Below are 14,200 nucleotides of genomic sequence, written 5' to 3'. Positions count from 1 at the left end.
TTACCTCGTTAGATTCCCCTGCTGTGTTCAGTGTGGTGATACTTCCTTCCAGAAAGTGATCTGGACTCTTTTTTAGTGTCATTTCAGCTGGCAGAGTGTTGTCGTTGTAAGATCTGACAAACTTGAAGTCACTGGTGCGTGAGCCCGTTGTCAGGTAAGCGTCATAATTGTAAGAACTCCGCAGCGTTCCTGTTCCATCCACCTCTGCATAGTTAGGAGGGAAATACGCGCTGGGAATGGCCACAGCTCCATCAAACAACAGTCTAGGTTTCCTCCTGCGGCAAAACCTCACGGCCAGGATGAGAATGATGAAAGTCAGGAAAAAGGTGGAGACGGACACCAGTGCGATGATCAAGTAGGAAGTTAGTTTAGAATCCTTCCCCTCGTAAGACATATCTTTCAGCTCTGGAACCTCAGCCAGGTTATCTGATATCAGTAGGTAAACAGCACAGGTTGTAGACATAGAGGGCTGTCCGTTATCTTTCACAGATATCACAAGGTTCTGCTTCATACCGTCAGAATCAGAAATGTCCCGCTGGGCCCTGATCTCTCCACTGTGGAGACCGATAGTGAACAGTCCTGGATCGGTGGATTTCACAATCTGATAGGAAAGCCAGGCGTTCTGGCCAGAGTCAGCATCCACAGCTATCACCTTGGAAACCAGGGACCCTGCCAGAGCAGCTTTGGGTACCATCTCAGTCATCAAGGAGTTCCCTGCTGGAGCAGGGTATAATATCTGGGGAGAGTTGTCATTCTCATCCGCTACGAAGACGCTCACAGTCACATTACCGGTGAGTGGAGGAGAACCGTTGTCTCTGGCTACAACCTGGACCTTAAAGCTCCTAAACTGTTCATAATCAAATGCTCTCACGGCATGGATCACCCCTGTGTCTCCGTTAATGGATACATATGAAGACACAGGGACACCGTTGACCTCACTGGGCACTAGAGAATAGACCACTGTGCCGTTCTGTCTCCAGTCTGGGTCTCTGGCAGTAACAGAACATATGGAGGAGCCAGGCTTGTTATTTTCACTCACATAGGCGCTGTAGGATTGTTCTTCAAACACAGGAGGGTTGTCATTGACGTCAGAGACAGATAAATGAGTATTTTTTGAGGAGGATAAAGATGGGGAGCCCTCGTCAGTAGCAGTGATAGTTATGTTATAATCTGATATCAGCTCACGGTCTAATTCACTGGTAGTTACTAAGGAATAGTAGTTTTTAATGGAGGGGTTTAGTTTGAAAGGAACATTCTGCTGGATGGAGCAGCGGACCTGTTTATTAACACCAGAGTCTTTATCCTGTACATTAATGATGCCCACCTCTGTGCCTGGTAACACATTCTCAGGGATCGGATTGGTCAGAGATTTAATAGATATAACTGGGGTGTTATCATTTACATCTGTTATTTCAACCCTGACGTTTGAAATGGAACTCAGTCCTGAGTTATCTTTGGCTTGGATAATAAATTCATAAATTGACTCCTTTTCGAAATCGATCTTTCCAACTATGCTTATTTCACCTGTTTTGGGATTAAGGGAAAATAATTGCTTTGCATCGTCTGCAATGGGACCAAATCCGTACGTCACATCCCCGTTTGCCCCCTCATCTGCGTCTGTAGCAGACACTGTAATTACAACGGAACCGATAGGGGAGTTTTCAGGTAGATTAATCTTGTAGATGTTCTCACTAAATACAGGTTTATTATCGTTAGCATCAAGCACGGTGACGTGTATAACAACAGTACCGGATCTCTCTGGAGTCCCTCCGTCAACAGCAGTAAGTAGTAACGTCACCTCCTTTTCTACCTCACGATCTAATTCTTTCTCCAAAACCAGTTCACTCTGTTTTCCACTTCCAGCATTAGTGTTAACAGCTAAACTAAAGTGATCGTTCCTTTGTAATGTGTAGCTCTGAACAGCATTCAGGCCTATGTCTGCGTCATGCGCCTGATTTAAAGGAAAGCGAGCGCCTTTGATTGCCGACTCGGTGATTTCTAATTTCACATCTTCTTCCCCGAATTTCGGAGCATTATCATTGACATCTTGTATTTGCAAAACGATGTTATGTGATTCTAACGGGTTCTCCATGATCATTTCATATTTTAAGTTGCATGAAAGTCTCCTGCCGCAAAGCTTCTCTCTGTCGATCATTTCTGCGACGATCAATTCTCCAGAGTTCAGGTTAATATCACAATACCGTTTGTTATCACCATCAACATCCAAGCGAGCTTTCCGAGAAAATAGTCCTTTAGCATCAAGTCCCAGATCCTTGGCTATATTTCCTATTACAGACCCGCGTTTCATCTCCTCGGGAATAGAATAGGTCACATCTCCATAGCTACTGCGCAAGAGGAGAGGAAACAAAGCCAGCCAAAACATCGGTGCAGAGACAGAGAGACCCATGTATTCCATTCTCCAGAAAGATGTAGAAAATTCCTGCACGTGATTCTCTTACAGGTTTATCCAGGCAAAAATATACACTCCACTTCGTCGTCTAAATCACAAAAACACCACTATTCTTAATCACGACGTACACGAAGTCTGCGCCCATAAGTGGGTGGAGAGAAACGTGAAACATCACTAGCTGGTAGATAGCGACACTCTGTGTACTTTACTATAACTGCAGAAAACAGTGTGCAAAATATCACACTCACTGACTCAATGTTGCGTGAGTCTACCAAGATGAAAGCTGTGCAAAGCCTGAAATGTATCTGACGTCAACGACTTTGAAGTCTTACGTTATGTTTATAATGGATGCAAATTAAGATATGGGCTTTCGTGTCAAATAATGTTTCATTACTATATTCAGCATATCGAGGAAAATATAAATATTTACCAACTCCTTATTGCAACGTGATTGTTGACAATTAATCAGTGACTAGTCTATTGCAAACGAAATAAGCCTATTATAAAAATCATTGGTCGAACATTTCATTAATAACGTGTGAAAGACTCTAGAACAGCCGACACGCTGTGTTCTGTAAAACCTCTAATGAAGACAAGCACAGGGCAATGTTACGTTCAAAAAGCTGACAGAAACACAAGGGAGCTGTCCGGTTAATGTGGTGCTGACAAAGGCAAGTTTCCGTCATTAAAGTAACAAAATGATATTAGAGACAGCAACTGACTAAAGGATTCGGTAGGGAAGAATTTTAAGTACTGTTTTACAAAGCCTATCTGCATGACAATGAACGATTATTTTTCTCACATGGGAATTTCAGTTCTTACCTCGTTAGATTCCCCTGCTGTGTTCAGTGTGGTGATACTTCCTTCCAGAAAATGATCTGGACTCTTTTTTAGTGTCATTTCGGCTGGCAGCGTGTTGTCGTTGTAAGATCTGACAAACTTGAAGTCACTGGTGCGTGAGCCCGTTGTCAGGTAAGCGTCATAATTGTAAGAACTCCGCAGCGTTCCTGTTTCATCCACCTCTGCATAGTTAGGAGGGAAATACGCGCTGGGAATGGCCACAGCTCCATCAAACAACAGTCTAGGTTTCCTCCTGCGGCAAAACCTCACGGCCAGGATGAGAATGATGAAAGTCAGGAAAAAGGTGGAGACGGACACAAGAGCGACGATCAAGTAGGAAGTCAGCTTAGAATCCTTCCCCTCGTAAGACATGTCTTTCAGCTCTGGAACCTCAGCCAGGTTGTCTGATATCAGTAGGTAAACAGCACAGGTTGTAGACATAGAGGGCCGTCCGTTATCTTTCACAGATATCACAAGGTTCTGCTTCATACCGTCAGAATCAGAAATGTCCCGCTGGGCCCTGATCTCTCCACTGTGGAGACCGATAGTGAAAAGTCCTGGATCGGTGGATTTCACAATCTGATAGGAAAGCCAGGCGTTCTGGCCAGAGTCAGCATCCACAGCTATCACCTTGGAAACCAGGGACCCTGCCAGAGCAGCTTTGGGGACCATCTCAGTCATCAAGGAGTTCCCTGCTGGTGCAGGGTATAATATCTGTGGAGAGTTGTCATTCTCATCTGCTACGAAGACGCTCACAGTCACATTACTGCTGAGTGGAGGAGAACCGTTGTCTCTGGCTACAACCTGGACCTTGAAGCTCCTAAACTGTTCATAATCAAATGCTCTCAGAGCATGGATCACCCCCGTGTCTCCGTTAATGGATACATATGAAGACACGGGGACACCGTTGACCTCACTGGGCAGTAGAGAATAGACCACTGTGCCGTTCTGTCTCCAGTCTGGGTCTCTGGCAGTAACAGAACATATGGAGGAGCCAGGCTTGTTATTTTCACTCATATAGGCGCTGTAGGATTGTTCTTCAAACACAGGAGGGTTGTCATTGACGTCAGAGACAGATAAATGAATAGTCTTTGAAGAGGATAAAGGTGGAGACCCCTCGTCAGTAGCAGTGATAGTTATGTTATAATCTGATATCAGTTCACGGTCTAATTCACTGGTAGTTACTAAGGAATAGTAGTTTTTAATGGAGGGGTTTAGTTTGAAAGGAACATTCTGCTGGATGGAGCAGTGAACCTGTTTATTGACACCAAAATCTTCGTCTTGTACATTAATGATGCCCACCTCTGTGCCTGGTAACACATTCTCAGGGATGGGATTGGTCAGAGATTTAATAGAGATAAGTGGAGCATTGTCGTTTACATCTGTTATTTCGACTATAACATTGGTAAAAGAAGTCAGACCAGATGTATCTTTAGCTTGTACACTGAAATCATAAATTGACTCCTTTTCAAAATCTATCTCTCCGACTACGCTTATTTCACCTGTTTTACCGTTGAGAGAAAATAATTTCTTAACATCGTCTGTAATTGGACCAAATTCGTACGTCACTTCCCCGTTCAATCCCTCATCTGCGTCTGTGGCAGACACAGTTATTACAACGTAACCTATTGGGGAGTTTTCAGGCAAGCTGACTTTATATTCACTTTCACTAAATACTGGTTTGTTATCATTAGCGTCTAACACAGTGATGTGTACAATGACAGTGCCGGATCTCGGTGGAGTTCCACCATCAACAGCTGTTAGCATTAACGTCAATTCTTGCTGATTTTCGCGATCTAATTCATTTTCTAAAACAAGTTCCCCATGCTTTCCCCCCCTTGGATTAGTACGAACCGCTAAACTAAAGTGTTCGTTTCTTTGTAATGTGTAGCTTTGGACTCCGTTAACGCCTATGTCTGCGTCAAGTGCCTGATTTACAGCAAAGCGAGCGCCTTTGTCTGCAGATTCTCTGATCTCGAACTTAACCATCTCTTGCACAAATTGTGGAGCATTATCATTGATATCTTGTATCTGCAACACGATGTTATGTGACTCTAACGGGTTCTCCAGGACCATTTCATATTTCAAAGAACAGGAAAGCCTCCTGCCGCAGAGCTGCTCTCTGTCTATCATTTCAGCGACGATCAATTCACCCGTGTTCAGATTAATGTCACAATACCGTTTGCTTCTACCATCAACATCCAAGCGAGCTTTCCGTGATAATAGTCCTTTAGCATCGAGTCCGAGATCCTTGGCTATATTTCCAATTACCGACCCGCGTTTCATCTCCTCAGATATAGAATAGGTCACATCTCCATAGCTGCTGCGCAAGAGCAGAGAAAAGAAAGCCAGCCAAAACATCGGTGCAGAGACAGAGAGGCCCAGGTATTCCATTCTCCATAAATATTTAAACAATTCCTCAAGTTATTACTCCTACACAGTTTAATCAGGGAAACATATACACTCCACCTCGTCGTCTAAATGACCAAATCACCACTATTCTTATCACGACGTACACGAAATCTTTGTCCATAAGTGGGTGGAGAGAAACGTCAAACATCACTTGCTGGTAGATAGCGACCCTCTGTGTACTTTACTAAAACTACAGAAAACAGTGTCAACCATACCACAATCACCTAAGTCTCCCAAGATGAAAGTGGTGCCAAACCTTCTATTTAACTGAGATCCACGACTCTCTGATCTGATTTTATATTTATTTTGAATACAAAAGCAAGATTTATGCTTTCATTAGAAGTAATGTTTCATAAACTTGTATCAACTTTGACTTAGAACTCGGTTTTGTTCGGTGAATCACTCACTTGTTATTACCCACATGCCTGTAATTAAGATACTTGATAAGACTATTCATAACAAATGTGTGAAAGACGCTTACAATAACAAACACGTTGTCCATTACAGCTTCACTTCAAGAAGAGCACTGTGTCAAGTTACTTTGAATAGACTGACGAAACATACGGTAGCTTTCCGGTTGTTATGGTGCTGAAAACGGCACGTTTCCCTGACGAAGCGCAAGTGGCACAGTGGCACACAAAAACATTATTTAGAGATAATCATGAGGTAGTTGTGATTAATTCTATCTAAATGACAAGGAATATGAAGCAAAAATATTAATAATTAAAAGTTGACTTTTTTTTCCAAATACAGTAAATCCATGCCTTCATAGTTTAGATCACCAGGTTGAAATTAAGACGTATTGACCCCTCTTGTTCTTAATGAAAAGTTGAAATTAGTGAATCAAAGCATGTTGACAAAGAATAAACGTATGTATACGTTTAATATGAATTTCACCAATTGCATTGAAAATTGACTATTAGGTGATCATTCGTTTCAGCAGACTGTGCAGTACATCCTGCTTATGTTATGTACCACAAACAAAATCTCCATGAAAGGTTCTTACCTCGATAGATTCTCCTGTTGTGTTCAGTGTTGTGATACTTCCTTCCATAAAATGATCTGGACTCTTTTTTAGTGTCATTTCGGCTGGCAGCGTGTTGTCGTTGTAAGATCTGACAAACTTGAAGTCACTGGTGCGTGAGCCCGTTGTCAGGTAAGCGTCATAATTGTAAGAACTCCGCAGCGTTCCTGTTCCATCCACCTCTGCATAGTTAGGAGGGAAATACGCGCTGGGAATGGCCACAGCTCCATCAAACAACAGTCTAGGTTTCCTCCTGCGGCAAAACCTCACGGCCAGGATGAGAATGATGAAAGTCAGGAAAAAGGTGGAGACGGACACCAGAGCGATGATCAAGTAGGAAGTCAGTTTAGAATCCTTCCCCTCGTAAGACATATCTTTCAGCTCTGGAACCTCAGCCAGATTATCTGATATCAGTAGGTAAACAGCACAGGTTGTAGACATAGAGGGCTGTCCGTTATCTTTCACAGATATCACAAGGTTCTGCTTCATACCGTCAGAATCAGAAATGTCCCGCTGGGCCCTGATCTCTCCACTGTGGAGACCGATAGTGAAAAGTCCTGGATCGGTGGATTTAACAATCTGATAGGAAAGCCAGGCGTTCTGGCCAGAGTCAGCATCCACAGCTATCACCTTGGAAACCAGGGACCCTGCCAGAGCAGCTTTGGGGACCATCTCAGTCATCAAGGAGTTCCCTGCTGGAGCAGGGTATAATATCTGGGGAGAGTTGTCATTCTGATCTGCTACGAAGACACTCACAGTCACGTTACTGCTGAGTGGAGGGGAACCGTTGTCTCTGGCTACAATCCGGACCTTGAAGCTCCTAAACTGTTCATAATCAAATGCTCTCACTGCATGGATCACCCCTGTGTCTCCGTTAATGGATACATATGAAGACATGGGGACACCGTTGACCTCACTGGGCACTAGAGAATAGACCACTGTGCCGTTCTGTCTCCAGTCTGGGTCTCTGGCAGTAACAGAACATATGGAGGAGCCAGGCTTGTTATTTTCACTCACATAGGCGCTGTAGGATTGTTCTTCAAACACAGGAGGGTTGTCATTGACGTCAGAGACAGATAAATGAATAGTCTTTGAGGAGGATAAAGGTGGAGAGCCCTCGTCAGTAGCAGTGATAGTTATGTTATAATCTGATATCAGCTCACGGTCTAATTCACTGGTAGTTACTAAGGAATAGTAGTTTTTAATGGAGGGGTTTAGTTTGAAAGGAACATTCTGCTGGATGTAGCAGCGGACCTGTTTATTGACACCAGAGTCTTTATCCTGTACATTAATGATGCCCACCTCTGTGCCTGTTAACACGTTTTCAGGGATGGGATTAGTAAGAGATTTTAGAGAAATAACAGGGATATTGTCATTAACGTCAGTTATTTCAACGATAACATTGGCAAAGGAAGTCAGCCCAAAGTTATCTTTAGCTTGGATGCTCAATTCATGTGTGGACTCTTTTTCAAAGTCTATCTCTCCGACAATGCTTATATCCCCAGTTTTTATATCAAGAGAAAATAGCTCGCTCAGTTTCTCAGAAACGGGCCCAAATGCATAAGTTACTTCCCCGTTTGCCCCCTCATCTGCATCAGTAGCAGATACAGTAATTATAACAGAACCTTTAAGGGAGTTTTCAGGCAGATTCACCTTATACACATTCTGACTAAAGACGGGTTTGTTATCGTTAGCGTCAAGCACGGTGACGTGTATAACGACAGTACCGGATCTCTGCGGTGTCCCTCCGTCAACTGCTGTAAGAATTAACGTTACATCCTGCTCTTTTTCACGATCTAATTCGTTCTCTAAAACTAACTCCCCATACTTTCCACCTCCGGGATTAGTATGAACGGCCAAACTGAAATGGTTGTTCCTTTGTAATGTGTAGCTCTGGACAGCATTCAGGCCTATATCTGCGTCGTGAGCCTGATTAACAGCGAATCTGGCCCCTTTAACAACTGATTCTTGGATATCAAAACGAACAACGTCTTTGCCAAATTTTGGTGGGTTGTCATTGATATCTTGTATTTGTAAAACGATGTTTTGTGATTCTAACGGGTTCTCCAATATAATTTCATATTTCTGGGAGCAAGAAACCTTCCTGCCGCAGAGCTCCTCTCTGTCGAAAATTTCAGACACGATCAAGTCACCCGTGTTCAGATTAATTTCACAATACCGTTTGCTTCCACCATCCACATCCAAACGAGCTTTCCGAGACAACAGTCCATGAGCATTGAGTCCGAGATCTTTGGCTATATTTCCTATCACCGACCCACGTTTCATCTCCTCAGGAATAGAATAGGTCAAATCTCCATAGCTGCTGCGCAAGAACAGAGGAAACAAAGCCAGCCAAAACATCGGTGCAGAGACAGAGAGGCCCAGGTATTCCATTCTCCAGAAAGATGTCGAAAATTCCTGAATATGAGCCCCCTTTAAAGGTTTATCCAGGCAAAAATGCACACTCTATCTTGACGTCTAAATCACAAAAACACCACTGTTCGTTATCACGACGTACACGAAATCTGCGCCCATAAGTGGGTGGAGGGAAACGTGAAACATCACTTGCTGGTAGATAGCGACACTCTGTGTACTTTACTAATACTGCAGAATACAGTGTTTATCATACCACACTAAGAGACTCGGTGGCAAGTCTACCAAGATGAAAGTGGCATAAATACAAATTAACTGAGATCAACGACTCTGAGGTCTAACGTTATGTTTATTATGGATGCAAATTTACATCTATACTTTATTGTACAGTAAGTATGTATTTTAGTTCATTTATACACATTTACCAACTCTAAATTGCAACTCGGTTGTGGTCGATAAATAATCAACTAGTAATACACACGAAACATGCCTATCATTAAGATGATTAAGATAATTAAGACTTTAAGGCAACAATAACTGACATGCCATTCATTCTAGCTTCATTTCATGACAAGCACTGTACCAAGTTCGTTTGAATACTCTGATACAAACATACGGTAGCTGTCCGGTTGTTGTGGTGCTGAAATCAGCAAAAGTTTCCCTGACGAATGTAACGACAACGCAAGTGGCATAGTGACATACAAAAGCATTCGGTAGAAAAGCCATGAAGTAGGTTTGATAAATCCTATCTGCATGGCAATGAAAACGAAAAAAATATTGTATAAGTTGACATTTTTTTCCCCACGCAAAAAAGCCATTGTTCCATTCATGTAGACCAAGTTGAAATTCAGACAAGATAAAACCTCTTGTTCTTACATGTAATGTTATAACAAGTTAAATGTATCATGTTGACATGTAAAAAACCGTCCTCAATATATTCAATATGCAGTCCGCCAAATAGATAGAACAACTATTAATTTAAGCTCATTGTTATGCGGTTAGACAAAATGTGGAGCTGCATCTCTGCTCATTTCATTCACCACAGACAGGATTAAAGGGTTCTTACCTCATTAGATTCTCCTGCTGTATTCAGTTTGGTGATACTTCCTTCCATAAAATGATCTGGACTCTTTTTTAGTGTCATTTCGGCTGGCAGCGTGTTGTCGTTGTAAGATCTGACAAACTTGAAGTCACTGGTGCGTGAGCCCGTTGTCAGGTAAGCGTCATAATTGTAAGAACTCCGCAGCGTTCCTGTTCCATCCACCTCTGCATAGTTAGGAGGGAAATACGCGCTGGGAATGGCCACAGCTCCATCAAACAACAGTCTAGGTTTCCTCCTGCGGCAAAACCTCACGGCCAGGATGAGAATGATGAAAGTCAGGAAAAAGGTGGAGACGGACACCAGAGCGATGATCAAGTAGGAAGTTAGTTTAGAATCCTTCCCCTCGTAAGACATGTCTTTCAACTCTGGAACCTCAGCCAGGTTATCTGATATCAGTAGGTAAACAGCACAGGTTGTAGACATAGAGGGCTGTCCGTTATCTTTCACAGATATCACAAGGTTCTGCTTCATACCGTCAGAATCAGAAATGTCCCGCTGGGCCCTGATCTCTCCGCTGTGGAGACCGATAGTGAAAAGTCCTGGATCGGTGGATTTCACAATCTGATAGGAAAGCCAGGCGTTCTGGCCAGAGTCAGCATCCACAGCTATCACCTTGGAAACCAGGGACCCTGCCAGAGCAGCTTTGGGGACCATCTCAGTCATCAAGGAGTTCCCTGCTGGAGCAGGGTATAATATCTGGGGAGCGTTGTCATTCTCATCTGCTACAAAGACGCTCACAGTCACGTTACTGCTGAGTGGAGGAGAACCGTTGTCTCTGGCTACAACCTGGACCTTGAAGCTCCTAAACTGTTCATAATCAAATGCTCTCACGGCATGGATCACCCCTGTGTCTCCGTTAATGGATACATATGAAGACACTGGGACACCGTTGACCTCACTGGGCACTAGAGAATAGACCACTGTGCCGTTCTGTCTCCAGTCTGGGTCTCTGGCAGTAACAGAACATATGGAGGAGCCAGGCTTGTTATTTTCACTCACATAGGCACTGTAGGATTGCTCTTCAAACACAGGAGGGTTGTCATTGACGTCAGAGACAGATAAATGAATCGTCTTTGAGGAAGATAAAGGTGGAGAGCCCTCGTCAGTAGCAGTGATAGTTATATTATAATCTGATATCAGCTCACGGTCTAATTCACTAGTAGTTACTAAGGAATAGTAGTTTTTAATAGAGGGGTTAAGTTTGAAAGGAACATTCTGCTCTATGGAGCAGCGGACCTGTTTATTAACACCAGAGTCTTCATCCTGTACATTAATGATGCCCACCTCTGTGCCTGGTAACACATTCTCAGGGATGGGATTAGTGAGAGATTTAAGAGAGATGGCTGGTGAATTGTCATTTACATCTGTAATATCAACCTTGATGTTGGCAAAAGAATTCAGCCCAGAACTATCTTTGGCTTGGACACTGAATTCATGAAATGATTCTGTTTCAAAATCAATCTCTCCTATTACGATGACTTCACCAGTTTTGTGATTAAGGGAAAATAATTGGGAGGCATCTTCTGAAATGTGACCAAATCCGTACGTCACTTCCCCGTTAACCCCCTCATCTGCGTCTGTAGCAGACACAGTAATGACAACCGAACCTATAGGGGAGTTTTCAGGCAGACTAACCTTGTAAACGTTTTCACTAAATACAGGTTTATTATCGTTAGCATCAAGCACGGTGACGTGTATAACTACAGTACCGGATCTCTGCGGAGTCCCTCCGTCAACAGCAGTAAGTAGTAACGTCACCTCCTGTTCTACCTCACGATCTAATTCTTTCTCTAAAACCAGTTCACTCTGTTTTCCACCTGCAGGATTAGTATGAACAGCTAAACTAAAGTGATTGTTCCTCTGCAATGTGTAGCTTTGTACAGCGTTCAGGCCTATGTCTGCGTCATGTGCTTGATTCAGAGAAAAGCGAGCACCTTTTACAGCTGACTCTTGAATCTCAAATTTGACAACGTCTTCCCCAAATTTTGGAGCGTTATCATTAACATCTTGTATTTGCAAAAGGATGTTATGTGACTCTAATGGGTTCTCCAAGATAATTTCATATTTTAGTGCACATGAAAGCCTCCTTCCGCAAAGCTTTTCTCTGTCGATAACTTCAGCGACAATCAATTCACCCGAGGTCAGATTAATATCACAATACCGTTTGCTTCGACCGTCAACATCCAAGCGAGCTTTCCGAGACAATAGTCCTTTAGCATCAAGTCCCAGGTCCTTGGCTATATTTCCTATTACCGACCCGCGTTTCATCTCTTCAGGAATAGAATAGGTCACATCTCCATAGCTGCTGCGCAAGAGCAGAGGAAACAAAGCCAGCCAAAACATCGGTGCAGAGACAGAAACAGCCAGGTATTCCATTCTCCAGAAAAGATGTAGACAATTATTGTATGTATTGCTCTTATACGGGTTTATCCAGGTAAAAATATCCACTCCACCTCGTCGTCTAAATGACAAAAACACCCTATTCTTTTTCACGACATACACGAAGTCTGCGCCCAAAAGTGGGTGTTGAGAAACGTGAAACATCACTTGCTGGTAGATAGCGACACTCTGTGTACTTTACTAAAACTGCATAACACTGCACCATACTACACTCACCTACACAATAATCACTGTTAAGTTTACCAATGTTAAAATGGTGCAGAGCCTTCTATTTAACTGAGATCCACGACTCTAAGGTGTAACGTTTTCTTTAGTAACGATGCAAATATAGATCTATGCTTTCATGTTGAGTAATGTCTCATATGTATTAATTTACCAACTCCGAATTGCAACTCGATTGTGTCGATGAATTAATAACTATTATTACAAATGCAACATGCCTCTAATTAAGATAACTAGGAAGATTATTCACAATTAATGTATGAAAGACATTTACAGTAACGGACACGCTGTCCATTAGAGCTTCAAAAAGAGCACAGTGCCAAGTTAGGCTACTTTGAACAGACTGAAAGAACCACACGGTAGCTGTCCGGTTGTTGTAGTGCTGAAACCTGCACGTTTCGGTAAAGGCAAAGCGGTATACAAAAGCATTCAGAAGATACAATCATGAAGTAATGTTTGTTATATCTACCTGTATGACAATGAAAACATATGATAATTGAATAATAGGTTGGCTTTTTTTACAAAAAAAGTCAAGGCCTACAGTATGTTGTAATGCCCTCCTCATTGTATACGTGAGATTAGAGCTAATTGTTATGAGGTTAGACAGAATGTAAAGCTGCATCCCTGCTAATTTTATCAACCACAAACAGGATCTCCATGAAGTGATCTTACCTCGTTAGATTCTCCTGCTGTGTTCAGTGTGGTGATACTTCCTTCCAGAAAATGATCTGGACTCTTTTTTAGTGTCATTTCAGCTGGCAGCGTGTTGTCGTTGTAAGATCTGACAAACTTGAAGTCACTGGTGCGTGAGCCTGTTGTCAGGTAAGCGTCATAATTGTAAGAACTCCGCAGCGTTCCTGTTCCATCCACCTCTGCATAGTTAGGGGGGAAATACGCGCTGGGAATGGCCACAGCTCCATCAAACAACAGTCTAGGTTTCCTCCTGCGGCAAAACCTCACGGCCAGGATGAGAATGATGAAAGTCAGGAAAAAGGTGGAGACAGACACCAGGGCAATGATCAAGTAGGAAGTCAGTTTAGAATCCTTCCCCTCGTAAGACATGTCTTTCAGCTCTGGAACCTCAGCCAGGTTGTCTGATATCAGTAGGTAAACAGCACAGGTTGTAGACATAGAGGGCTGTCCGTTATCTTTCACAGATATCACAAGGTTCTGCTTCATACCGTCAGAATCAGAAATGTCCCGCTGGGCCCTGATCTCTCCACTGTGGAGACCGATAGTGAAAAGTCCTGGATCGGTGGATTTCACAATCTGATAGGAAAGCCAGGCGTTCTGGCCAGAGTCAGCATCCACAGCTATCACCTTGGAAACCAGGGACCCTGCCAGAGCAGCTTTGGGGACCATCTCAGTCATCAAGGAGTTCCCTGCTGGAGCAGGGTATAATATCTGGGGAGAGTTG

At 43.0% G+C, this 14,200-nt stretch overlaps 2 protein-coding genes across 7 annotated transcripts in view; both read right to left on the bottom strand.

Moving 5' to 3' along the window:
* Window positions 1-14,200, bottom strand: part of LOC124484882 (protocadherin gamma-C5-like) — a 97,340-nt gene that overhangs the window by 68,586 nt on the left and 14,554 nt on the right. The window contains exon 1 of one of the 6 annotated variants that reach the window (XM_047045989.1): window positions 10,126-12,640. The exons of 2 other annotated variants lie outside the window; for them this stretch is intronic. In XM_047045989.1, coding sequence (XP_046901945.1) covers window positions 10,126-12,537 — 2,412 coding nt within the window. In that variant the 5' untranslated portion in view covers window positions 12,538-12,640. Of the gene's footprint in view, window positions 1-4; window positions 2,543-6,668; window positions 9,158-10,125; window positions 12,641-14,200 lie in introns of those variants that run through there. 3 more of the 6 variants (XM_047045995.1, XM_047045988.1, XM_047045986.1) reach the window with 3 other exon arrangements.
* Window positions 3,209-5,711, bottom strand: LOC124485472 (protocadherin gamma-A11-like). The gene has a single exon (XM_047047105.1). The coding sequence runs from the start codon at window positions 5,642-5,644 to the stop codon at window positions 3,209-3,211; it is 2,436 nt and encodes an 811-aa protein (XP_046903061.1). The 5' UTR covers window positions 5,645-5,711.

The sequence above is a fragment of the Hypomesus transpacificus genome, chromosome 23, assembly GCF_021917145.1.
Source record: "Hypomesus transpacificus isolate Combined female chromosome 23, fHypTra1, whole genome shotgun sequence".
In the NCBI taxonomy this organism is placed as follows: Eukaryota; Metazoa; Chordata; class Actinopteri; order Osmeriformes; family Osmeridae; genus Hypomesus; species Hypomesus transpacificus.
Note: the sequence above shows the minus strand (reverse complement) of the source record. Positions and strands in the feature narration are given on the sequence as shown.

Bases quoted from the DNA above. Each gene is read 5' to 3' on its own strand.
- LOC124485472 (XM_047047105.1), bottom strand. From the start codon at position 5,644: ATGGAATACCTGGGCCTCTCTGTCTCTGCACCGATGTTTTGGCTGGCT.